Below are 25,219 nucleotides of genomic sequence, written 5' to 3'. Positions count from 1 at the left end.
TGTGAGCTAACCGGGTCTATCCTGGAACGATCAACCAAAGGCGGCCATGGCCTCTGCGGGAAAATGCGAGAAAGGCAGACCAAAAAAACGCAAGTGAGCAGCCAGGCTAACCAGGACCCAACAACGAAGAATGGCCACGGCGACAAACTTGAACCTGGGCAGAAATAAACCAATAGACACGGCAGGCTAGCTGGCTAACGGGGCTAAGCGGGAGCAAACCAAAAAGGGGGAACACTACACATTCTGTGCCTATTTTAAAATATGCCATTTTGAATACCTTTTAATGAGATTTTTGATGGAACGGCCGCCTTGGCCTGCTTCAACCGTAGCCCTGGCGCTCACTCATTGGCAGCTGTCGTCGGCAGCATAAATTGTCAGCTTGTGTGGCGGCTCACCGAGGCAGAAAGCGCACAGACCAATGAGGCCTTGTGGGACTTAACCACAATCACATAGACGTACGTAGGAAGTATAATTAAACCTAACCTTTTCTTTCTAACCCAGGAAAAAAAATCCAGTAATTCCATATCGACAGTGCCAGAGTTGGTGCCAGAGGCCACTTTCTGGTTGCCGAGGCCAATTTTTTTCCTGTTCCCTAAAAGCGGGAAAAAACATAAAAACAAATGAAGTACCACAAAACGCTTAATATTTCATCGCAGTAAACTCGATTTACAAATCAAGCATAGTTAAAGTGATTCATAGGCCAACTCAACAAGAATTTGGAAAGGCTTTCACCATCCTAATAAAACCAAGCCAAAATTGATTATCGGATCAGTGTATTTGGATGTAAACACATTTCCGTCCAAAAACTCTCGAAAGTCCCATCCAGTGTTGCGATTGCGCACTGCTCGCACATTCTCAGCGCACAAGAAAATCTAGCCAGCACACAAAAATGAGGGCTCAAAATTACTTATTAAGAAGCGACTTAAGTCAAAGTTACAATGCATGAAGGTAAAAATACCCGAAAAAAGTAGAAAAAAAACACCGAAAAAAGAATAAAAAGTTTGTGTTGCATTCAAATAATTTCCAATTACTGTATATCAAGTGAATCATGTTGCCAACATTGTACTTCCACTAAAAATGTAAATAAGTACAGTTCGATATCTAACAACCGACTAAATAAGCCCCCAAAAATGTTAATATTATGCGACAAAATATATCAGAAAATAAAAAGAAATGGATATCTTGTGAAAGAATTGTAAGAACAAACAACGTTTGTAGGCCGTGCAACCTTTGCAATAGTACATGAGTCAATTCATTCAAAAGAGAAAAAAAAATTTGCATTGCCGGAAACTCAGCAAAATGTAACTTGGACCAAATTCAATCACAGGCCAAGCCAGTGGATCTCAATTAGTTGGTTGGGGCACGGTCGCGTTTAACTTCAGTAAACTTTCGTGGGAAAAAGTGCAATTGCACCTCCAATACATCAGGGTGTAGTGGTGTTCTTATTGATGGAGTGTTTTGTTTTCATAAAACCTACACACAGTGCATTAGGCACAGGGTAAAAGCATTGAGTATGAAGTGTAGACATGAAGTGTAGTAGACCCTCAAGCGACCCCATTAAAAAAACATTTAACACGGATGTGGTAATGGGCAAAGAGAGACTGGGTAAAGACAGGATAAGGAAGTTTGTCAAAATCGCATATAGCGCTTCACTGCGACCATAGAGGAAGACGAGCAAAACCGAGTGTGCTTGCTACAGTATGTTAAAAATGTTGACAGCGGACAGAACCGAGCAGAATACAATAAGTTGTCACTTTAAGACATGACCGTGACCGAAAATAATTTAGAAGAACTGAGCCAAGTTAAACAAGGTAGATGCCCATAAATCATTGTTGTCAAAAAAGTTGAGCAAGTTTCAAAAACCCAAAGGGTTAGGGTTAGGGTTAGCTACAATATCTCAAAGAACCTCTGTTGAACACTTATTCATTAAATGCAGATTCACATTTTTTTCGGAAAATGATTTTATTGAATGCAAGTGTTGTTGTTGATGTTTTGGATTAAGACCAGAACCCCCCACTAAGCGCCCACAAAGGAAACAGATGTTGGTGTGAGGCTGCATGTTTGTGTGTACAAGTAACAAAGGCCTGGGGTTTTTTCCCTTCTGAACTTTGACAAGAACAATTCCAGTGGTCACCCCTAGCATACTTAATAAAATGGTTTCCATCCATCAGCAAAGATAACAACCAATTAGTACATTCCTGCTTCTCCTGTTTCTTATCCTGCTGCAATGTTTTGAACCAATCAAATATGGGGGCAAATGTCCGAGTGTTCATGAACTGTTGGCTCGCGGCAACAGCACCCTGAGAACGCCCTATCTCTGAAGCCAAGCAGGGTCAGGACTGGTTAGTACTCTGATTGGAGACTGCCTGGGAATACCAGGTGTTGTAAGCTTGGAATCCATAAATGCGTGTCGAGTGGAATCCGTATATGCGGGCCGAGTCGCGAGGAGAGCAAAGGCCATCGCCACGGATCTCAGCCACCTGGGCCAAAGACCGCTTGTACCTCGTCCATTGGGAAACCGCTACAGGAACAGCCACTAACAGACTGAGACAGTTTTTTTACCCGGAGCTCTCAAGTCCATCACCCCCCCAACTGAAGGACAATAACTCATAGGCTGTGAGCCACAGCACAACACACTTTACCACTCAGTTGCACCTCAGTCACATATATTACATATATACTATATATATATATATATATATATATATATATAGGGCAGCACAGCGGCGCAGTGGTTAGTGCGTGTGCGGCACAGTTCTAAGGTCTCGGGAACCTCCTGTGTGGGTTCAGATCCAGCTACTGGACTTCCTGTGCGGAGTTTGTATGTTCTCCCCGTGCTTGCGTGGGTTTCCTATGGGCACTCCGGTTTCCTCCCACATTCCAAAGACATGCATTTCAGGTGGATTGGCCGGTCCAAATTGTCCCTAGGTGTGAATGAACGAGCGAGTTGTCTGTCCCTGTGTGCCCTGCGATTGGCTGGCAACCAGTTCAGGGTGTCCCCTGCCCACTGCCCGATGATTGCTGGGATGGGCTCCAGCACCCCTGCGACCCTACTGAGGATAAGCGGTGCAGCTAATGATATATATATATATATATATATATATATATATATATATATATATATATATATATTTATACTTACAGTATAATATATACATACCATATAATATATCAATTTGGTTGGTTGGATGTCTTAACCACTAGAGGTGTAGGGGCATCATTTCATGTGTCTTGGGCAAGTACAGCCAGGTGGCGCCCATCCCTCTCCAGGCCCACACATTAGAAACATTTTTGATCTTGTTTTTTCCTGTTTTTAACTTCCTTTGTGAACAACGTACACCGAGGTTGCAAAGAAAATTTCATCTGCATTTTATGTTAATGACGATAAAGACAATCTCGAATCTTGGTGGAATAACCGGAATCGGGAAGTCATCTCGGCTTTGATGTTAATCAAAATTGTCATGTGAAAGCTAGTGGTTTGATTAAGTAGATACTTTTGAAAGTAAAAAAGCATGGATATAGGTGGTAATTGATTGTTTAAAGATGTTATTTTCCTTTCTGGGCCATTAGAAATATCTGCCGGTAACTTATTAAAGTGTTTTGTTTTTATCAAGAATTTAGTTTATTACACCTCATTCAAACATGTGCATTAAAGCTGTCTGGTCTTATAGTACTCTTTAGAATTTTACTGCAAATTAAGTAGAACTAAAACATGATTTTTATTGTTTTTGACAACAACACGGAAACTAAAGCTGGCGTAACTCGCCATTACGTCCCCTGGCCGTGTTCAACCTCTTAGGATGTCCGTGAAAATGCCTTCGTTACATTAAGGACAAGCCGTAGCCTAGATGGTAGGGCGCCCGCTTTGAGACTGGGAGGTCGCTGGTTCGCGCCTCGGCCGAGTCATACCTAAGACTTATAACATTGGTAAAATGGCGGCGCCCTCTGTTGGCTGCGGCTGCATCGGCTCGCTACAACGGGTCAGGTGTATCGACATTTCGTTCTGTGTACATTGTTACAAAGAATGACAATACAAAGGAAATTATTATTATTATTATAGAATCCAACCGTGTAAAATATTTATTCCAAACACATGATAAGACCGACAGATAAATAGAAATCTGCCTAAAACACTTCTGCTTCGTTGGACTTTGCTTCTTTGTAATACCTTTGTTTTGCTACATTATTTCCGTTTACAAATAAACAGACTCCTAAAATTATTCCTAATATCGTAGTTAGCCCTCCCCTTTTGAGTGACTCTTTTTCCATGATGTGGGTCTGTTCATTCTAGTTTATGGACAAAGCATGAAGTCACATTAAACTTGCGTCTTCAACACATATACAGTATTCCACGTGTCTCACTCTTACCTCTACTGCTCAGGCACCCCCTGGCGGCCATTACAAAAGTGCATAAATTAGCCGCATCAAATAAAGAAGATCAAAACTCAGCACAGTTTAAAGTAAATTCCAGGCCCACGTTTCTCCCATTGATTTTCTTGTTTCTGTATAAGACATATCTGTATTCTTCTTACGCGCTGCCCACCGTTCATTACTAGTGACACCCAACCAAATATGCGCAACTAAACCCTTTATTTTATTATTCCATTTTTTAGTTGTAAAAACCGTTTGTATGTAAATATACATTTATCGGGTAGGGAGAATATCACTTTGAAGAAATTCAGCATTCTCGTACTCTATGCTTGAGATGGTGTCACTGTAACTGTATTCAGTTGTTGTTGTTTTTAGGTAGCTATCAACATGCTCATCCTTAAGTGGTGTAATCAGTGTTGGGTTCTGGTAGATTGGCGTATGTATAATGCTTCAGAAGCAAATGATTATTAAAGTAAGGACAACACTAAAATTCACAATCTGCGTTTAAAAAGTAGCAGAGCAACGCACCTTGTTGAAACGGCAGTTGAGTTACAAAGTTTTGTATTAATGCCGCGTTAAAGTATCCTTTAATGTGAAATGTTATTGGGCTTCAGGGACAAATTCATTTGTAACACGTTACTCAATACCATAGAGTATCTTGTGTCTGTCAGTTTGGACAAATTCGGAGAATATTTTCAAAGTGCTGTGGTTTGCTGTAGCCTGCTTTCCTTTCCTGAGGGACCACCCATGCGGCTGTGTTTTGACCTACAGTAGCTCATGGAGGGTTGGGGTCACGCTTTGTGACCCTTCTACCTCCGTGAATTACTGAGAAATTTAGTGTGCGGCACCTTTTGACTCCCACCCACACTTAAGTAAATGCTTGAAAGATAACCCTTGTGTTATTGTTTTGATGGAGCAACAAGGGAGTGTCGAGTCAAAGTTGAGAGGATGTTAAGCTTCGTTTGTGAGTTTTAGAGAGGGACAGACGCGATATTCTACGCCGTCATGGATGATTTAAACATTCTGCAGAGAAGACATAAGACTGAGCAGATGCATTCTTGGGTTGCAACTCCATAATTGTTGATTAAATCTTAGGCATCAACCCCAAATGTTACAATATGTACGTATGTATGCGCAGAAATAGGATCGACCAACAGTGATACCGATTATTGGTATTAAGAAGAGGACGCCAACCAATTTTCGGACCCGATATTCTTTGATAAAGCTTAAAAATTGCCGTAATTAACTTTAATAATTAAAAAAAAAACAAAGAATAATTATTATGCTACATCCTTTGCAACCTTGTCATCCTTTTTATTTTATTTTATATTATACTTTAATTATTTTACTTATTATTTTTAATTTTATTGTTTGTTAATGCAACATCCATTGCAGATTGGTCATCCTGGAAGGGGGATTACAGTAAATCATGTGCAAGGTTTCTTCATTTTTCTCATGCTGAGGTTTTTGTAATTTTTTCTTGTCCTCATGTAGGATTTAGATCAGGAGCTTGTGTAATAATAGTCTGTTATCTGTAATAGTCTCTGGTCTGTGCAGCCATTTGAGACTTCTTGTGGTTAAGAAACAAGACTTGACTTGACTTTTCTTTCTCTGTCTTTCTCTCTTGACATTTCTGTCTTGTCTTTTCTCTCTTTTCTCTTTCTTCAGTCGCTTTCTATTATGACTCTCTCTCTCTCTCTCTCTCTCTCTCTCTCTCTCTCTCTCTCTCTCTCTCTCTCTCTCTCTCTCTCTCTCTCTCTCTCTCTCTCTCTCTCTCTCTCTCTCTCTCTCTCTCTCTCTCTCTCTCTCTCTCTCTCCTCTCTCTCTCTCTCTCTCTCTCTCTCTCTCTCCTCTCTCTCTCTCTCTCTCCTCTCTCTCTCTCTCTCTCTCTCTCTCTCTCTCTCTCTCTCTCTCTCTCTCTCTCTCTCTCTCTCTCTCTCTCTCTCTCTCTCTCGTCCTGGCTGAGAGAGGTGGGAAACAAGATATTTAAACCAGGTTATTTACTTTTCCATATTTTGCTTAAGATATTCCCGATACCACAAAAATATTTTGTGTAGCTGATGTTATATTTTACTAGTTATTTTGTTGTTGTGTTCTGTACAGCCCTTTGAGACTTTTTGTGATAGAGGTCTAGACAAATAAATATGACTTGACAAGTATAAATTCAAATAAAATTTTAATAGCTCTCTGAATCATTTTACAGTAATTCAATTAGTATTTCAACAAAATTCCACATGACTAATGCTTTACTTAAACCAAAAATACAAGGACTTAAAATTACAATCTGGAAATAATTTGATGTTATGGTGTGTAAAAAAAAATCAGAATACACACTTAAATGTTACACATGATGTACAATTTCTATCTCAAAGTCTTAAGACTCTATTCTGGAAAAACAAGGAAATTGTAACTCCCAAATGTGTGCTGCTTGAAAAGAATCTTGTCTAAGGGTTTATGGAGACTTGATGGACAAACATGTATGTGCATATCCGAGACACATTGTTAACCCCTCAACGTTCCGACGGCCCACTAGTGGGCCGTCAGAATGTTGATAAACAAATACGTGTCCGTACGATGTCACCGGTCACTAAAATACGTCATGTCACTTATTGAAAAGCTGAAACCATGTCAAAATATACTCATCATAGAAACAAGACAATCAGTCTGAAATAAGATATCTAATATTATAAAGTTGGCGTAACTCACCATTTACGTCCCCTGGCCGTCATCATATTAGTCGAATGTTGGACGTTTCTTGTGGTAATCCATTCTTTTCGCAACATAACTATCTTTTAAAACTAAACAGACTCAAAAAGATATTCTCAATATGGTCATTAGCCTCTGACTTTCGGCCAATAGCAGGGTTTTTTAACGGTCCACAGCCCGCATTAGCCTATACGGGCCTGTTTGATGAAAGGGAGATCGCCTCCTGTAGTTCAGAATATCTTCAGCCTGTAGTAACCGATTTGAATGATGATTGACACATTGGTGAGCCATTGACATCTCCAACATAATTTTGTGCCATTTTCTGGGGACGTATTCCAATCAGAGCCGAAAATAAAAGTGCTCAACTTAATTCATGATTCATTTTCACGCACCATTATTATGCGGAAGTGCGCACAATCATTGATTGACATCTGGAAAGAGAAGTCAAATATTTATACCTCTTTCACAATGTCTAAAAACATATGCCAAAGTAAAATACACATTTGCCAAATTTTAATGTAAACAGGTTGTCTCCAAATGGCCACTATTGGAGATGCCTAAACCTACCCTTAGAAAAATCTGTTAAACACAATGTTGAGTTTTTCATATAGAGATCAAATTTGACAAGGTTCCAGGTAAGGCTTCAAGCTATTGTTCCACCTGTTTTCCAGCTAAGGTGCCCATGCTACAATTTCTGTGTGTTCCAACATAGATGACTTGATGTTATTAACACTTGCAGTGATTATTTAGGCTTTGGTCAAAACATCAGTCATACCTTTCAAAAGAGACCAGAACTGTACATATTCTCCAAATGATTCAAGAACGCCATTCAATTTACTTTGGGTATGTCTTGGATTCGGATTTTTGGGGGGATTTTACAGGAACGTTAAGGGGCTTAACCAAAGGATTTTGCGTCCCTGTAAACTTATTGTAGCAAGAGACTGAACTGGCTGAAAAATGGGGTCTTCAGCACACTACTGAAATAGTTCATTTCACCTTAAATGTCCGCTGCAGTAGCTTTTTCATGACTGCTAGTTTGGAATTGTGCTTTCTTGGCCCTGCAATTATCTTCCCTGTGTTGATGTAAAACTTTGTTTGCGTAGGGATATCTCACTGCTGGTGGTTAGATGTCGGGATGCCACTCTGTGTCGGAATGCCCTGCGGTGGATTTGCACTGTTTGTTTTCATGTTGCGGGATGAGAGACTCTATGACATACTACATGACTCATGTTTTTTTTTTCTTCTCTCTCTTCCAGGACTCTATAAATGAAGCTCAGCATATAGGTGATGAACACTACCGCTTAGAAGGTAAGCTACCAACAAATGCAGGCTTCAGTCATTCTTGAAATTAGTGTAAAATGGCTATGGATAGTGAGGTGCTGTTTGAATTGACCTTTTCAGTAGCAATTTTCATTGACAATCTACCTCCAAATGTACCTTAAAGTATTTGGCTTTTATTTTATTTGTTATGGTTAATGCCTACACATTTAAGAAATACTTAAGAAGTATAAAAAAATGAACACATTTTCATTGGTGAAAAGTGTGTAACCCCCTTTTAAAAAGTGAGTTAGGGAAATAAAAGACATCATAGACATCATATTGAGTGCCAATAACCAGTCTTTCATTATTGCTCGCTGCTGACAGAACAGGCATGTCGGCATAGACAACTGACAGGATCTGATATTATCAATAGCAATCGTTAAAAACACATTGCTTGGAATTGGAAAACAAAATCTCCCCTTTTCTTCCTTTTGACTCCACCCAATGACGGTGTGAGTCACAATAGATGAAAAACCCAAAGTAGGCGAGTTTTGGTCAGGTGTTTTACTTCACTGGAAATTTCTTCGATTCTTTCGACGATTGGATATCTCTGTGATCCGAGTGGCGAGCTACCCCAGACCGAGAATCCATATCAACAATCTGATTAACAGCTTTCGTGCTACGAATTCATGATCTTCTAGATGTATTTGTACAACTGTTCCGACTAATTGTATCACCATACTCGAAGCACTGCTGACAAAACAAACTCACAGTAAAGGATCTTCACAGTTCTAATTACAAAAGCATGCATGCAGCCATTTTCACAAGATGGGAGGGGGTGCTAGTTGGAACACAAGATTGTGCAACAGATTTGAGCAAAACTCCCAAGTTGACTGTGTTTGTAAAGAGGCATTGGTATATAGGAATTGCCAAAGCTTCAAAAAGTTTGATTTACCTGGATATGTCTCCTTTAAGTTGTTTTATATTTTTTTTAATGTATGAGTGAATTAATTTAATATATCTTTCAACTGAACTTCAAACATCAAGGCTCAGATTGATGAATTATTCTAAAGTCTTTGTATAACTTATTTTACTGCAAGCCTCTTATACTGTCACAAATGCAAAAGCAAACTCTTATTGAAGGCCAATTCAGGAACATAGATTAAAAAAATAACACCTCTGTTCCTGAACATGAGATGAAGAAACTGTAACTTCTCCCGGCCACAATGGCATTTATTTAGAATTGTAAGAAAGGCAGGAGGTAGCAGATATGTGTAACATGGCAGCTAAGCTGGATGGAGCTCGAGTGTGGCGTGTATAGTCTTCTAAAGGGTGTCTGTGTCTGGGGGGATTGTTGGGTGTTCATGAGCCTGCATTACTGTTTCTCCTCCCAGCGTTTCATTAGCTATCTCGCCGCCATACTGAGACTTCCGCCAAACAGATTTGCCCCTCACATGCACGATCAAGCAGCGGGAGCTCACCCATCCACCCTCTCGCAATATCCAGAAAAAAAAGAAATTCCCTGGGACGTCGTCTTTCATTTCCGTCCGCCTTTCCCGACACGACGGGGATGATCAGACGCTCCGGCTTTGATCCGCTTTCGGATGGCGCGGGAAGAAAGTGGGCCGTCGTGTTGTGTCTGCTGCCCCGGCTGGCGCGCAAATAAACAGTGTTTCCGATTTGACTCGGCTTAATGAATTAGCGATTCTGTTTTTTATTCCACGGCTCGGACTGATCCTCTTCCAGAAGGTTGGAGTATGGGGACTTCAAAGCGCAAAGGGAAGAGAGGCTAAAAAGACGGGGAAGAGGGGGTGTGTTTCGTAGAGGTGGTAAAAGCACTTGCATATACAGTATGTATGTAAAACCTTACGTTTACCTTTCACATTTGGCTGACTGCATTATCTGAAGGTGTTCTACTCACAGTCCATTGCACTTTTAAGAAAATTAAGAAGCCTTCATGCAAGGAGCGATGGTCCCAAGTTTTTAACAATATGCAGGGTGTTTCCAAGATTTTGATATCCTTTGAAAAATAATCTTGTAGATACAAGGTGTTCTAAATGTCTCAATGAAAATTTGACATTGATTTTCCCAGAAACTATTAAGGGTATAAGAATACTTCCAGTAAATTCAGTAAGCTTGTAATCTCAATTTTTACATGAAATGTTCACTGTGAGCCCTATTGTCACAGGGCGCACATCAAACTAGTAGGCAGTTTTTTGCAAAACCTCAGCATTATACTTTAATGGGTTGCAACAGCCCCTGTTGTCTTGTCTTTTGGAATAGGGGGCACATAAACCATTTTTCAACAAATCCCCCAAAATAAAAAAACACATGATGTGGGATCTGGAGATATGGGTGGCCAGACCGTAAGATAGTGATCATTCTGCTCAAACCGTCCAATCCATCTGTCTGGCAGTGTTGTGTTCAGAAACGATCTAACGTGAGGCACCAGTGGGATGGTGCCCCATCCTGTTGGAAAATGAAATCACCATACTCTCTCTCTCAATAAATGTATCCATTAACCAGTTTTCCCAGTATGTCAAGGTATGTCTCACCATTATCTGTTGCTCTTTCTAAGAAGAATGGTCCATAGACGGCTTTTTTCGAAATGGCACAAACCATGGTCAGCTTTGGGAAATCTCGCTGTTGCTCAAGAAGTTACCCATATGGGACAGTTATGCTTGTTAACTTTTACTTGGAAAGTTGACTTGTCGCTAAAAACAAACAAATTGTCAAATCCTTTCTCTTCCTTCTTCTCATGAGTTGCAATGTAAAACTCGTGTTGAGCTGGTTTAACCTTCTATTGTTAGACTAACAGTAGTTTGTAAGGTGTCATGTGCAGTAGTCTTCTTAAGACCAAACAGGTGTTGTAGGTAGAACACTGAAGTTCCTTACTGGCTCTTCTAGTCTATTTACAAGGGTTTTCAATCACATCTTCTGAAGCTAAGGGACGTCCTGTACATTAAGCTAGGCATGAGCACCCTTCCGTTATGAATTTACCATACTATCTCACGATGAACATCCTGTCTGGTGGCTCCTTTGCAAATTTTCTTTAAAATGCATGTTGAACAACAGTCCAAGATTCGATTTTTGTAAATTCAAGCACACAAAACGCCTTTTCTGGTTGAGTGAATGTCATTGGTGGATCTGAAAAGAATATTTTTAAAAAACATTAGCCTTACAAAAAAACATTGTAATGTAATTATCTTTAAAATGGCAACATTTTTATTACACTACTAAAGTTATGGAGATATGAGGACTTCAAATGTACCCAAGACTTTTGGAACACCCTGTATGTATTGCCCTGTGATAACTTACAAGCATATATTTTGTATTTAAGAACCTTCTCTGTGCAGATTTTCACTTTTTGCATGCGGTGCTGGTCCCCTTGACCTCAAAAAACGAGGGATCTCTAGTAATCTCCTGGAGACTGATTCAAGATAAGCTTCCACATGTTTGGCAGGAGCTAGATTACTGACTTGATGTATGCCGTGTCTCAAGCGGCACGCATATTGAACATTTGTGAAATTGTTCACTTAGTCTACATGCTTTTATATATCTCATTCGGTTTTGGAAAAATAAATCAAATGATCTTCAACATTAATACTTTTCAAAATTTCATTTGCCTTAATCATGTAGTTTCTGTGATATCTACATCTCAAAGGATATCAAATTCTTGAAACACCCTTTATAACTACTATATTTTGCCAGTCAGTTTTGCTATGATGACACGGGCATTTAAAAGGGACAAGCTATTTTTAGGTTATGGCTTATAACTAAAGCCTGATTCTCTTCCTCTTTCTGTGCATCTGTAGTGGCTCTGCCTCCAGAAAAGACGGGTGGCTGCTGCCTGGACGACAAGATGATTCAGGAGCGAAACGGCAAGCAGCTTCAGTTTGAAGTGGGTTTGAAAAAAATACAAAAACGATATTCATTGAAATGATAAGGAAAAAATAAACTATCATGCAAACATGCATTTTTAAAAATAATATTGGGCCTTAACTTTTTTAACATAAGATGATTCTCACCTTGAGATAGCTGTCATCTTGCTGCCAAGGCTACCCTCAAAACCATTTTTTTCTTTTGCATTATTTCTTTTATTCACAATAAAGAGAAGAAATTGAACATGGTAAAAAAATTCCAATGTAAGATACATTTTGCTCATTTTAAGTATTATATTTGTTATTTTCCTTGTTTCTCTTTTTCAATTTTTACGTCGTTTCCTTTTAATTTTTTCCTCTTTTTTCCGTTTTTGATTTTTATTCCCCTTTTCTCTTCTCATGTTTTCACATTTTCATTTTTTCTTTTTCCTTTATTCTTTTCTTTTTGTTTTTCTCCTCCCTTTTTTTCTTATTTTTTTAGATTTTTTTTTTCCTTTTTTTTTCATTTTTCCCTCACATTTTTTTAACGTCTTTCTTGGCAAAACGTTAGGCAAAACGTACGGGGAAAAATATTGTGTTTTGGTCACTTTGAGTCTCCCTAGTTTGTATTCTTCCTTGTGTTAAGCACTCATTTTACACACGCATGCGGTGGTCAAATATTACACACTGTACCTTTAAGCCAGTGTTTCTCTACGTTTTTAGAGCCAAGGCACGCTTCTTTATTTACTGAAAAGTCATGAGGCACACCGCCTGAAGAAAATATTTAAAGAAATTGACTTGGCTTTTATTTAATTATTTTAACGTTTATATTGTCAGTTAATGCTATATTGGTTTCAGTTTAAAGTATGAATATAAAGTTGCTCTCCTCAAAATCTCTTGAATTGAACACCTGTGGCAGATCATTTCCATAATTAATTTCGTTATATTGTTAGTTTAATTTGTATTTTTTTTAACCTGTATTTTTGTACTAATACTAGATTTTTAACTTGTGTTATTTGTTGTAAAGTATAAATAATTATACGTGAAATTCTCCAAAATTATCTCCCAGTGGAACACATTTTTTGTAGTTTTTTGTTTGATTTATTTTTTTTCTAGTAAAATAAAAATAAAAAAGGAAATTACTGTGTATATAATCCCGCATCATACCAGACAAGGTATAATAGCACACTAGTCATGTACAATCTTACAGTATTTTCAAAACCATAAGGCAGTTTGTGTAGTATTTACCACATACACAGGGTGCACCCCATGATAGGGCGCGATGGCCCTCTGCTTAGGGGTGTGTTACAACAACAAAGACAAGCATACAAGTGTGCGTATTTAAAAATGTGACAAAAGTAGAACGGAGTTTTGTTGTATTTATTTATTTATTTGTTTTTATCATATTATCATTTATTTGTTGTATTGGTTACAAAGTAAAATACACGGATAAAACAAAATGTAAAAAAAAAGCTAGTGCCAAAAACAGTTTGGCATTCACATTTTTTACTGGTAATCCATAACATAACCGTCAAAATCCTTGTCTTCTTTTTCTGACTCGAACAGCTTCGCTAAATGTCCATTAAAATGTTAACTTTCTTCACTTTCAGAGCCACGTTCAGCGTCACTTTCAGAAAGCTCAAACAACAGTCCCGCCCAAACGTCGACAATCCGTTCTTTTCATTATAATCCGCTGGAGGTTTCTGTGCCACCGTAGTCCTGGTCCAGGTGGAAACATGACCCCGTTTCATGAAACAAAAGCACCAAGACCATAACAATAATTTTCAAATTGCTAGTTATGCTACAGCGTTAGCCTCTTTGAGTGCTTCCGCAAACAATGCCTTGCGTGTGACGTCACGTGTCCTCTTCTGCTTGTAAGAAACTTGTGGCATTCACGCGGGCGAGGGCTTATAAGTCACAGAAGATTGCATACAAGTCGCATTTGGTTGGAAATGTAAAGGATATCACAAAATCTTCGGATTTCAACCAATAATGTTTCGAGTCTTGACTCGGCCAAGGCTGGAACCTGTGTCCTCTCAGCCATGGGCGCGGGCACCCAACTCCAAGAGCATGGAGCTGGTCTCTCTCTGCCGATTTACATGAGGCACAGGGCGCGCTGCACAATTTAAAGAAACCTGAGACTTTTATGTGCGCCTTATGGTCGTGAAAATATGGTACATGAGCGCACACATGCTCAAAGACTGTCACATTTATAGATGTATACTGTTTCAGGAACTGGAGTGTGCCGTGTCAATGGAAAAAGATAACCGACAGGAGTGGACTTTCACCCTCTACGACTTTGACAACAGCGGCAAAGTCACCAGAGAGGTAAAATAACAATTGCACAGAGGGTGAATTTGCAAAGGAATTCGACACCAGGGACACACATTTTGAAATGTGAACAAGAGATATTATCCTGAATTATCTCTACTCACTGGAAAATCTGGAGTTTTCTTTTATTCATCAAATCACAGGCCTTTAAGTCATCCTTTTTGGCAAAAAATTAAAAATCTAATATGAACACATAACTCACCCTAGACTTAAATATCTCAAAAATCAACTAAAACGGATACCAGGAATTAGGGCTGCAATAATTGATAACATTGATTCAAATACATTATGAAAAGCGTTGGCGACGAATTTCATCTTAGATTTTTTTTTCGATGCAAATTAGGGAGTGCTTTGAATTTCATCTTGATCCGCCGACGAACTTGTCGTTTCAATTTAGACCGACAGAGGGTGCCGTATCTTGATCCAAATATAAATGCTTCCCTACTTACAAACAAGATTCTAGGCGATCTACGTAAGTTGAATTTGTTCGTAAGTTGCCTCAGTGCTATATTTTGTATGTTTAAGGTTTATATAAGTATGTTTCAGGCTTGTATAAGTAACCTGTTTTGTTTTGTACAAAAAAAAATAAACATTCCATAAAATAATATGCTCGATAAAGATAAATAAAGTGAGGTTTAACTTACTTTTGGGAGATGCACTTCAAGAGGTCCTGCTGTGTGGTAAAAAGTGGCCGATTAAAAGCGTTCCGACCATTTTCTCAACCGTATCACGCTTTTCTTATTCCACTTTTGTTTCTTTGCACTTTGCACCATCCATATGGATGCACAAGATATTACACAATAAAAATGTCAAAGTTCTTAGCGCGCTAGAGATAGTATCGACATCGTATAGTATAGAAAGTTTACACACGAACTAGGAAGAGGAAGCAGATTTTTTTCTCCGGGGTGGATGCTGGGTGGCCTCTCACAGCGCTATGCGGCGGAAAGAAGAACTACAGTACTTGGAAAAAGGTGCACACAGTACAAAATCTAACTTACAGCAATGTCCGGATATTTTTCCTCATCCCGAAAAAAATGTTCGTATCTACCATTTTTCGTAAGTCAAATGGTCGTCAGTAAGGGAGCGTCTGTATAGCACTTATCAGACAAGGAAATCAACTCAAAGTGCTGTTTAAAAAGATTCAGTACAGAGTACAATAAGATGGCATACAATACGCTGGCTGCAAAGCCAGGAGTTAAGCAGACAGCTTTAAAGAGAGGCAATTTTGGTGTACGTGCAAGCAAACCCCAAATCTTACTTTTTATTGTTTTATATTATAGAAAATTCTGCTGTTTTGTGCATGAATTTTCTATCTGTCCGGAACTTCAATATATGAATAGAGGGAAATTAAAAAAGTTAAAAAAAATAAAAAATAAATCAAATTCATCGATTAATCAAAAAGATAATCGACCGATCAATGATTTATTAAAACAATTGTTATTTGCAACCCAACTAACAATAGTAAATATTTGCAAGAATCCTAGAATGTCAGTTGGTTTTTTTAAAGACTAATTTTACTCACATATAGGTTAAAAAGTTGAGATTGTGGAATTTAGGTCGATAAACTTTTTAGCACATTAGTTCTTGTCTACTTTATTTCATGTAAGTGGATCCACAGTGAGACACTGGCAAAAAATATTCCAAGTCACATTATAAATATATTTTTATTGCCTTAATCTGTTGTTGGTTGGTTGGCTGTTTGTATTTCTTAACCACTAGGGTCTTAGGGGTATCATTTCCTGTGATGTGTCTTGGACAAGTATAGCCTGATGGCACCCATCCTTCTCCAGGTGTACGAACCTATAATTTTAATGAAATCTCCCTTATCCTCCATCTGGCCGATTTTAACAATGAAACTAGTCTAATAGGGAGCCACCACACTAAAGCGAAAACCCTTTTCAGTCCAGACCTGTGGTAGTTTTGTTCCTGCCAGGCAAACAACCTGTTCTTGATGCCTGGAGAGATCCAAAAGAACACCCAGAAACGTTTGTGTCTCGTGTGTATGTGGATTCGTTGCCGGTGGCAGCTTGACTCGAGAGACAGTAGACACTTTCTTTTCAAACTCCCTTTCAAGCAGCCACGCCACAAAAGCTGCTTTTCTTCACTGTATCTGTACCTGAAATTGAAGTGTGCACCCTTTCCTGCATATTTGCCTCTTTATTTTGTGAAAGGAGGAGTAAACAGCTAAATTATCAGCAATGTACAAGGTCCTACCATTTAGTACCGTGAAAAATGTCTGCATTCAAAGACCCTTGCCTACTCTTTTGTGAGCTTGTAAAGAATTTTAGAAATGTTTCAAACATGAATTTAAAAAAAAATCTGTTAGCATATTTTTGCTTCTCAAGGTAGCATAGAACTATTGCCTAGTTCAGCCTATTAGCAAGTTAAGTTGAAAGTCGATGTTATAGCCAAAATTGTCCACAAAAGTATCTTGACATAAATAAATGAACTACAATGCCTATGCAAAACAATTTCTTAGCAATTCCCTTTGACAGGGTCATTTACTTCTCGGATGACCTACTTGATTGCTTATAACCTGACCTGAGAGAGTTGAATGTCTTTCTGGGCAAGGTGCTGAATCAGCAAAACCAAAAATGATGAGTCAGGTTTTTTTGGGCAGTTCCCACATTTGGTGAAACTTACATGACTACATGGTCGTGGAGAGTAGAATATGGTCCTGGGGGAAAATGCTGAGTCAACAAATCCAATAGTGCTGAGTCTGCTTATTTTGCATTTTTCACATCTTGGTTAACCCATTTTGACTGCTTGTGAAAGATTTTCGTCATATTATAACTCCTTCCCCCTTTTCTTGGTTGGACATCCCAACAAACAACCTGGCATACAAACAGATATACATACTTAGTTCCCAAACAAAAACATAAATGCCCTTCATTGTTTTTATACAAGTATAACAAAATTGGACGGCTTATTATTTCAGTGGGAATGAAACGCGTTAAAAAATGTCAACATGTGCAAATTCTTAAAAACGTTATAAAAAATAATATATTAATGATATAAAATAAATTTGTAAATATTTACAGTTGCAGTTGTACAGAAGATTATGCTCATGAAATTTTGATTGTAGGACATCACAAGCCTCCTCCATACCATATACGAGGTGGTGGATGCCTCGGTCAACCATTCTCCCAGCAGCAGTAAGACCTTGCGAGTCAAGTTGTCGGTGGCTCCAGACTCCAGCCAGAGATGGAGGAGTTTCACACATGGTGGCACAGGTACCTTTTATTTTTTATTTTTTTTTTCATTGAACAGCGTCGAGAGTGAAAGCGGTAGCAATGAGGCTTCAGGTGTACGTAACAAGCTACCCCTGCCGAGCCTGTATCTCACCGATGCCAAATCCTTTAACCGTGAATTGGATGACCTAGAGCTACATCTCGTGGGAAACCACTACATTTGTGACGGTGATATTCTTCCGCTACGTGATATAATCCGCCACTATAATATGAGTTTACATTGCTCATGCAGATGACACTCAACTGTATCTGTCAATGGAGGAACTGCTCTGTTAAATTTTGGAAATTAGGAGACCTGCCTCACTGCGATAAGATGGATGTCATTTAATTGAATTATTGAAATGCTATTTTTTGGTCCAGTTCAACGTCGTGACTTGTTCCCAAACACTGCTCTGAAGCTTGACAAATGTAATATCACCCAGGGTGACTTGGTAAAAAATGTAAGTCTCACATTTGAGAATTATCGGTCATTTTAGACAAACGTTAAGGATATTACCACAATAGTTTTTTCCAATCCAAATACATTTCAAACATTTTAAAAGGTAAGAAATTCAGTAATGAAATAATAGTAAATTCGTTTGGTTAACAAAACTGTGTCAAAAGATGAATATAGGATTGTTAAAGGGTAAAAAAAAAAAAGATCTGTGAAAATTCTCAAGACATAAAAAAAAGAACCTGACAATGTTCACCCTTCGCTATGATGACTCGTGAGGGGGGGAAAGTAGCACAACATTATCTCCGTCTGTATTTTTACCCAGCGCCGCCCTGTTGTTGGGACTATAAATACGCCTCGAGAGATTCCGACTTTGCCCGTTTGCCTTTATGCTAATTCCCGCCTGCGTCAGATCTGCTGTCTTTATCATTAAACTATTTCTCAAGTCTCTTCCTCCCCTATTTGATATAGAAGGTGCCGGGATTCGAAAATTGAATAAATGAAGCATTTTTGTTTTGTTTTTCTCCTTGTTTTTCTGCTCTCATTTCCTCTAGATCCACAAAAAAAAACCTCAAAGAGAAAAACAAAGGTTTCTTTCTTCTTGTGCATGTGTGTGTTGTTCTCATTGATGATGGTCTCCTCTTCCTCCCTTCCACAGATGGGGGCCACCCAAGGGAGAGAAACGACAAGTGCGCTGAAGACCCCAAGAGTACAGACAAGAAAAGTCGAGCGCTGATTAGGTAGATCCGTACTTTTTACTTTTGTGCTCAAGTCAAGGGTCTCAAACTAGCAGCCTGTGTGCCAATTGCTGGGCTGCCGCATGATGGTTTGAGGCCCCCGCCTTAATATCAGGGTTCGTACGGGCGCATAAAATCCTTGCCTTAAATGTAATGTTTTTTTCAAGGGTTGAAAGTGATTCAATTTTGTTCGTAGTGCTTATAACTACATGATTATGTGATTAACGGCAGCTGGCAATACTTTGTATGGCTTTGGCCTATGAAGCATCAGCGTGTGACCAAGTAGTCAGGTGCATGCTACACCGAAACAGGGCGCCATTAAATGTGTATTAGTGCAAGGAATACTTTTATGTGCCATGCTAAAAAATAACCCCTTAACAATCCGACGACCCGCTGCCTGACTTTTGATAAACAAATATGTGTCTGATGTCACCAGTCAATGAAATATGTCATTCCATATGTCATTGGGAAGCTTAAACTCTAGGGATTCAATATATGCAGACAAATTCACAACATCACAGAAACATCTCGATCAGCCTGAAGCAAAATACCCGAAAATTATAAAGCCGGTGTAACTCACCGTTTACGTCCAATGGCGTCATCAAATTGATTAAATGTCTGCAAAAACATCTACGTTATCTCCAGGGCAATTCAGAGAATTTAACCGTGTAAAATATTTACTCCAAAACACACTATAATGCCAACATATTAAAAAAAGTGCCTAAAAGTATACATGCTTGGTGTGATGTTCCTTGTTGTAATCCTTTTGTTTCGCTCCCAAACTCCCACTTTAAAAATAATCTCTTGTAAAAGTATTCCTTATATGGTAGTCAGCCTCTGACCTTTACATTATCACCACTCTCAGCCACACATTTACAACTACTTCACAATTCTAAAAAAAATTGGCCAAATTAGTAAAATACACATTTGCAAAGGTTTTAGTGTTGTAACTGGTTGTCTCCAAATGGACAGTTTTGGAAACGCCTAAACCTGCCTTCAGAAAAAATGTGCACAATACAGGTATTCATTTTTCAAATTGTGATTAATTTTGACAAGGTACCAGGTAAGGCTTCAACCTGTTGTCTCACCAGTTTTTCAGCTAATTTGCTCATGCTACACCCATCTGCTGGCATTTAATTGCTGAAGAATATTCAGGCGAGAATAAAAATCTTCTATTTCTGTGTGTATTTATATGCACCATGCAAATAATTAAGGTAGCGTTTCTCATTGGTAAATTGTAATGGGAAGAACTTACTGCAACTGAAAATGTTAGCTACATAATACTCTCATATTTACCCTAATAAACATATTTGCGATTTACTCAAGATCTAAAAATCATGTAAATCAGAAATATATCTTTAGTTCTGCAAAATACAGGATTCACTCCGGATTATTTTTTCTTTAATGCTACTGGTAAATTGGCTTTAAAATTCCTTATAAAATGCTTGAATTTGGCCATGAAACAAGTGTACGAACCCCGTAAATGACAGATGTTGCTTTTTCACCCCTTCCTTTCAGGCGCCATCACAGTGACCAGCACAACCACTCCCAGCAGAGCTGCCAGCGCCAGTGCGTGGACGAGAACCTGGAGCGACGGAACCACTACTTGGACTTGGCCGGCATTGAGAACTACACTTCCCGTTTTGGAGCTGGTAAGTTGACCCTGATCGAAGGTACGGTGGGGACTAAAAAAATCTGATCCGACCCAGGCCTGCTGGTATTAAGGCCCGACCCAGCCTGAGCCAGACCAATTAACTTTATAAGCAGGTCCGAGACTAAGCAAACCTGAAATGTTGTATTTTATTTTTGAGGAGTTAAAGTATTTCGAACAATGACCGTCGATTTAATGAAATGAAATGATCTGCATTTATATAGCGCTTTTCAAGTCAATGACCTCCCAAAGCGCTTTACATTGTACTTCACATTTCCCAATAGCGGCCATGATCTGTGCAGCCATGTAAGGCTGCTAACCTGCTTATTGGGGGTATAGGGGGTTCAGTGTCTTACCCAAGGACACTTCGGCATGTAACACGGACAAGCCGGGATTCGAATTGGGATCCCTTAATCCTAAAACGATCGCTCTACCTCCTGAGCTACTGCTGGTTGGAGCTCGCCTTCTCTCTTGAAACTGGTTTGAGGTAACACGTATCGGAACTTTCTCCAACATACTAATAACGTCCGTTAGAGGGACATACTGTGTGCTCGAAGTCTGAGGTGGCTCGTGCATGAGGGTTGGACCATGGTTCACCTCAGCTTTGTGTACGGCAATTTCCGCTCTATTCGCAGGTTGTTGTAGGGAAGCTGCTTTGTAGCTCTTCTCAGCGTGGTATTCATTCAGCACCTCTAGTACTTCACATGCTGACCACTTATCGATGGTTTTAGATCTGTAAGTGAGTGCCAGTAATTTGCAAGGGCAGTTCCTAATAAACATGCGAGTAACCTCTATTTCAGGGTTGTCAAATGTTTTGCCCTGCTCACTCAAGCAGTCAGAGGCAAGGTCAGCTGCTCTGTTTAGTCTCAGCCAGTAGTCATAGGGGTCTTCCTGGTCTTTGGGCAAAGTTGAATAAAAGTCAGCTAAAGGGACAGCAGAGTACTTGGTACAGCTAAAGTGTTTCCTGAGAACACTATAAATCATGTCAGGGCGGGTATAGACGTCTATATTACTGTTTCTAATGCCAAACCTAACTACATCTTTAGCTTTTCCTCTCAAATGCGTAATGATTTCCTCGGCCTGCTCTTCAAGCCTCACATTACTCTTCTTAATAAATGTCTTCATTAGATCTTCCCACTCATGTAATTTTATTGAGTCTGAGCCATCCCCAATAAATGATGGTGGTTCTTTAACTTTTCTCTGTGTAACCACCTGAACCTGTGTTACATCTGACACATAACTAGGCTTACTCAATGTGTTTGCTACATCTTGTGTGGCAGCAGCGCTAGGAGCTACTGTATTGTGTGACTGTATACGTGAAAAAATGCTATCAGCCAATTTATGTCCTATCTCCTGAATAATATTTGTCATCTGATCAGCTACACCCTCAGAAATGTCACTCGTGCTCTGATTAAACATGTTTCAAAGATGTAAATTAGTCAAAATCACAAAATAAATCAGGAGCCTGTGTAACACGTCACTGTCAATTTTAAATACTGTGAGCTGATGGCTTCGTGAAACGATGTGGCAGGTAGGACAGTCCTCGGTTCGGAGAGTTTGATAGAAGTCACGGGTCACGGCACCAATGAACAATTGACAAAACAATAGACATCATTTAACATCAATTATAGTAAAACACTTTTACTTGGTTAAAGGCGTTGAGTTTGAAATTCTGTAATCTTCCTTTAATAACCCTGGTGTATTACTATTTCAGGGTCATGACCGGTCGCCTCCTCTGATTTCGATTGATAATCTAGTGTTAGTTAGTTACATTTATGTGCATCTGTTTTTGTGTCTGAACTCACACAATAAGACGCTTTAAAGTTTAATGATAATTTAAATGAATGTCAAGAAGGTTCATCAAGTAAGCAAAGAAAACACAATTCCGATGTTTTCCAATACAGGTAATTCCAAATCCATTGTTATCGCTGGTTTCTCAAAGTTCAGGAGTCCACAGTCAAGATCAAAGGAATAATCCAATCCAATTCTCGGCAGTCTGACTCGACAGAGCACGCATTGAACGAAGAAAAATACAAAAAATAAAATAAATAAGTCGGTTTAAAAATGACGCCAACAAGTCTGTTTCTATGACGTGGTTATTTTAAGTGTTATCATCCCCGACTGGTCACACCCAAGAGGACAGATGCGTTAGACAGAGACGCCGAAAGGCTGCCATTTTAGTAAAGAATTGACCGAAAACAGGAAAAACAAATCAATGCACTGCATGCTGCAAAATGTGAGACAACTCTTCACAACGGAAGAACCAGCTCTTTTAGTCATATGAAACGTAACGTAAGGAGATGATTAGCTTAACTATATTTTTTAATTTCTAATGGTTTGTTACATGCTACAAAGCACTATGAAGGATTATGTATCAATTACGGACTTTCATTAAGGACCATGTAAAAGAGATAAGGTAGTGTTTCTCAATGGTAAACTGTAATCGGAAGAACTTCATGCAACAGAAAATGTAAGCTACATATTACAATGACATTATTCAAACAATAAATCTCCAGTTTGATATCATGTACCGCCCACAATAGAAATGGCGAGAAAATTTGATACAACATGAACCAAACAGAGACAGCTGCAAACACGAATGAAACTTCATTTTCTATGCCCCATTCTGCTGTTGGTTTAATATTTGGCTGAGGATTTTTCAAATTTTGAGTTTTCTTCCCTACATGCAGAACTCTGTCACCTCAAACCACAGGGCTATGGATTAATTCACTTCGATATTCCCCTTTTATAAGAGAAATTGGAAAATTGGCCTTAAAAATGAGTAAAAAGTGCGTGAATTTGGCCATGAAAAAGATATACAGGGTTCGTACACTATTTTTATTTTATAACGGGGGTTAAGAAGGGCATTTTTTTTTAAGTTTTGTACGAATCTGCAGACTTTTGTTGAAAACAAAATTCTCATGTTCAGAGGTGCTTGTGTAAAATGGTATCACTGTATTGACTACTTTTCTAAAATGTATTTTTTGTAGTGACCTAAAAGGCTGAAAGGAAAGGAACTGAATGCCAAGGAACCATTGTGTGGTTTGATCCTTCTTAGAACGCTGATCTCCTTCATGTTTTTTTTCTTGAAGCGACTACAGAGCAGCCCAAAGCAGAACCGCAGACCCGCTCATCCAACCAGACCCGCTCTCGATCCCACGAACCTGAGAACGGCAACTCTCATCATCCGCCGCCCCCGAATCATCGCCGATCGCAACCTGTGACGAACACAGAGCCTTTGGAGGGTCCCCACCCCGCCCGGACACGAGGCCAAGACTCCGGGAAAGCAGGCGTGCGCTCGCCAAAAACCCGCAACCGCACTGCCCCCGCCCAGCTTAACGGGCGAGTGATGCGGGCCAGGGGTCCTCCCGCGCCGGCGGCCCTCCCCAACCAGACCACCCCCCACCAGTCGGCCGCCCCTTACCGGAAGCACAAGCAGCGCTCCAAGGACCAGCAAGGCTGTCGGGCATTGTTGGGGAAGGAGCAGGTGAAGGAGCAGCCTGCTGTTGTGCTCTACCAGGGCCGCACGGGGCAGGTCGTGCAGCGGCACGAGCACCACCATCACCATGAACACCACCACCACTACCACCACTTCTACCAGTCTTAAACAGTCCTGAAGGTCTGCCCTCTTTCAGATCTCTTGGGTACTAGTACACTTTTGATTATTCCAACTCCTGACTGACTGCCCCACTCTGAGACCCTCTCAGAGCTTCTTTATCACATGAAGGTGGAGCCGCTTAAACAATGGTACACTCTAGGAATCTTCCTCGACAAAGGATGTCGGGAACCAAATATTAGGGCTAATGCAGGAAATATTGTAGGAGGTCAAGGGACATATATTGTTGAAGAGAAATCAGTGTTATGAACCAATTAGAGCAGTGGTCAGCAACCTTTTCTGGACCACGGACCGGTTTAAGGTATGACTATATTTTTGCGTCCCGGCCCGCTAATTAACATTAGTAACAATGGGAATAATTACAATAAGCCCAATTTCAGTGGGTAATCACTCAACCACATGGGATCTAAATCAATGGTTCTCAATTGGTCTGACTTCAGGACCCACCATTCCACTCTTATGACATGCTGCGACCCACACATGAAAAAAAGTCCACTTCTCAAATTTATCGAATAGTAGTGTGCACTTTAAAGCAGAGATGGTAGTAGAATGTATTCACCTTTTTCTTTTCAAAAAACAAAATTGACCATCAAAACCAAAACGACTTCAAGCACTGTATACACACGCATACAGTGCATCCGGAAAGTATTCACAGCGCTTCACTTTTTCCACATTTTGTTATGTTACAGCCTCATTCCAAATTGTATTAATTTAATCTCTTATCTCAAAATTCTACACAAAATACTCCATTATGAAAATGTGAAAAAGTTTTTTTTTTTTACTTTTTTTGAATTTATTACAAATAGAAAACTAAGAAATCACATTTACATAAGTATTCACAGCCTTTGCTTAATACTTTGTTGATCCACCTTTGGCAGCAAATACAGCCTCAAGTCGTTTTGAATATGATCCCACAAGTTTAGCACACCTATCTTTAGGCAGTTTTCCCCATTCTTCTTTGCAATAAGTCTCAAGCTCAATCAGGTTGGATGGGAGACGTTTG

At 39.4% G+C, this 25,219-nt stretch overlaps 1 protein-coding gene across 1 annotated transcript in view; it reads left to right on the top strand.

Annotated features, from left to right (window-relative positions):
• Positions 1–24,822, top strand: part of nkd1 (NKD inhibitor of WNT signaling pathway 1) — a 58,235-nt gene extending 33,413 nt beyond the window's left edge. The window contains exons 4-10 of the mRNA XM_088333204.1: positions 8,334–8,385; positions 12,153–12,238; positions 14,430–14,525; positions 17,614–17,761; positions 18,871–18,952; positions 20,468–20,601; positions 23,693–24,822. Coding sequence (XP_088189330.1) covers positions 8,334–8,385; positions 12,153–12,238; positions 14,430–14,525; positions 17,614–17,761; positions 18,871–18,952; positions 20,468–20,601; positions 23,693–24,207 — 1,113 coding nt within the window. The 3' untranslated portion in view covers positions 24,208–24,822. The remainder of the gene's footprint in view (positions 1–8,333; positions 8,386–12,152; positions 12,239–14,429; positions 14,526–17,613; positions 17,762–18,870; positions 18,953–20,467; positions 20,602–23,692) is intronic.
• The last annotated feature ends 397 nt before the right edge of the window (positions 24,823–25,219 follow it).

This window comes from Urocampus carinirostris, chromosome 4 (assembly GCF_059441175.1).
Source record: "Urocampus carinirostris isolate Australia breed hairy pipefish chromosome 4, RoL_Ucar_1.0, whole genome shotgun sequence".
Lineage (NCBI taxonomy): Eukaryota > Metazoa > Chordata > Actinopteri > Syngnathiformes > Syngnathidae > Urocampus > Urocampus carinirostris.
This window is presented reverse-complemented; position numbering and strand designations above follow the sequence as displayed.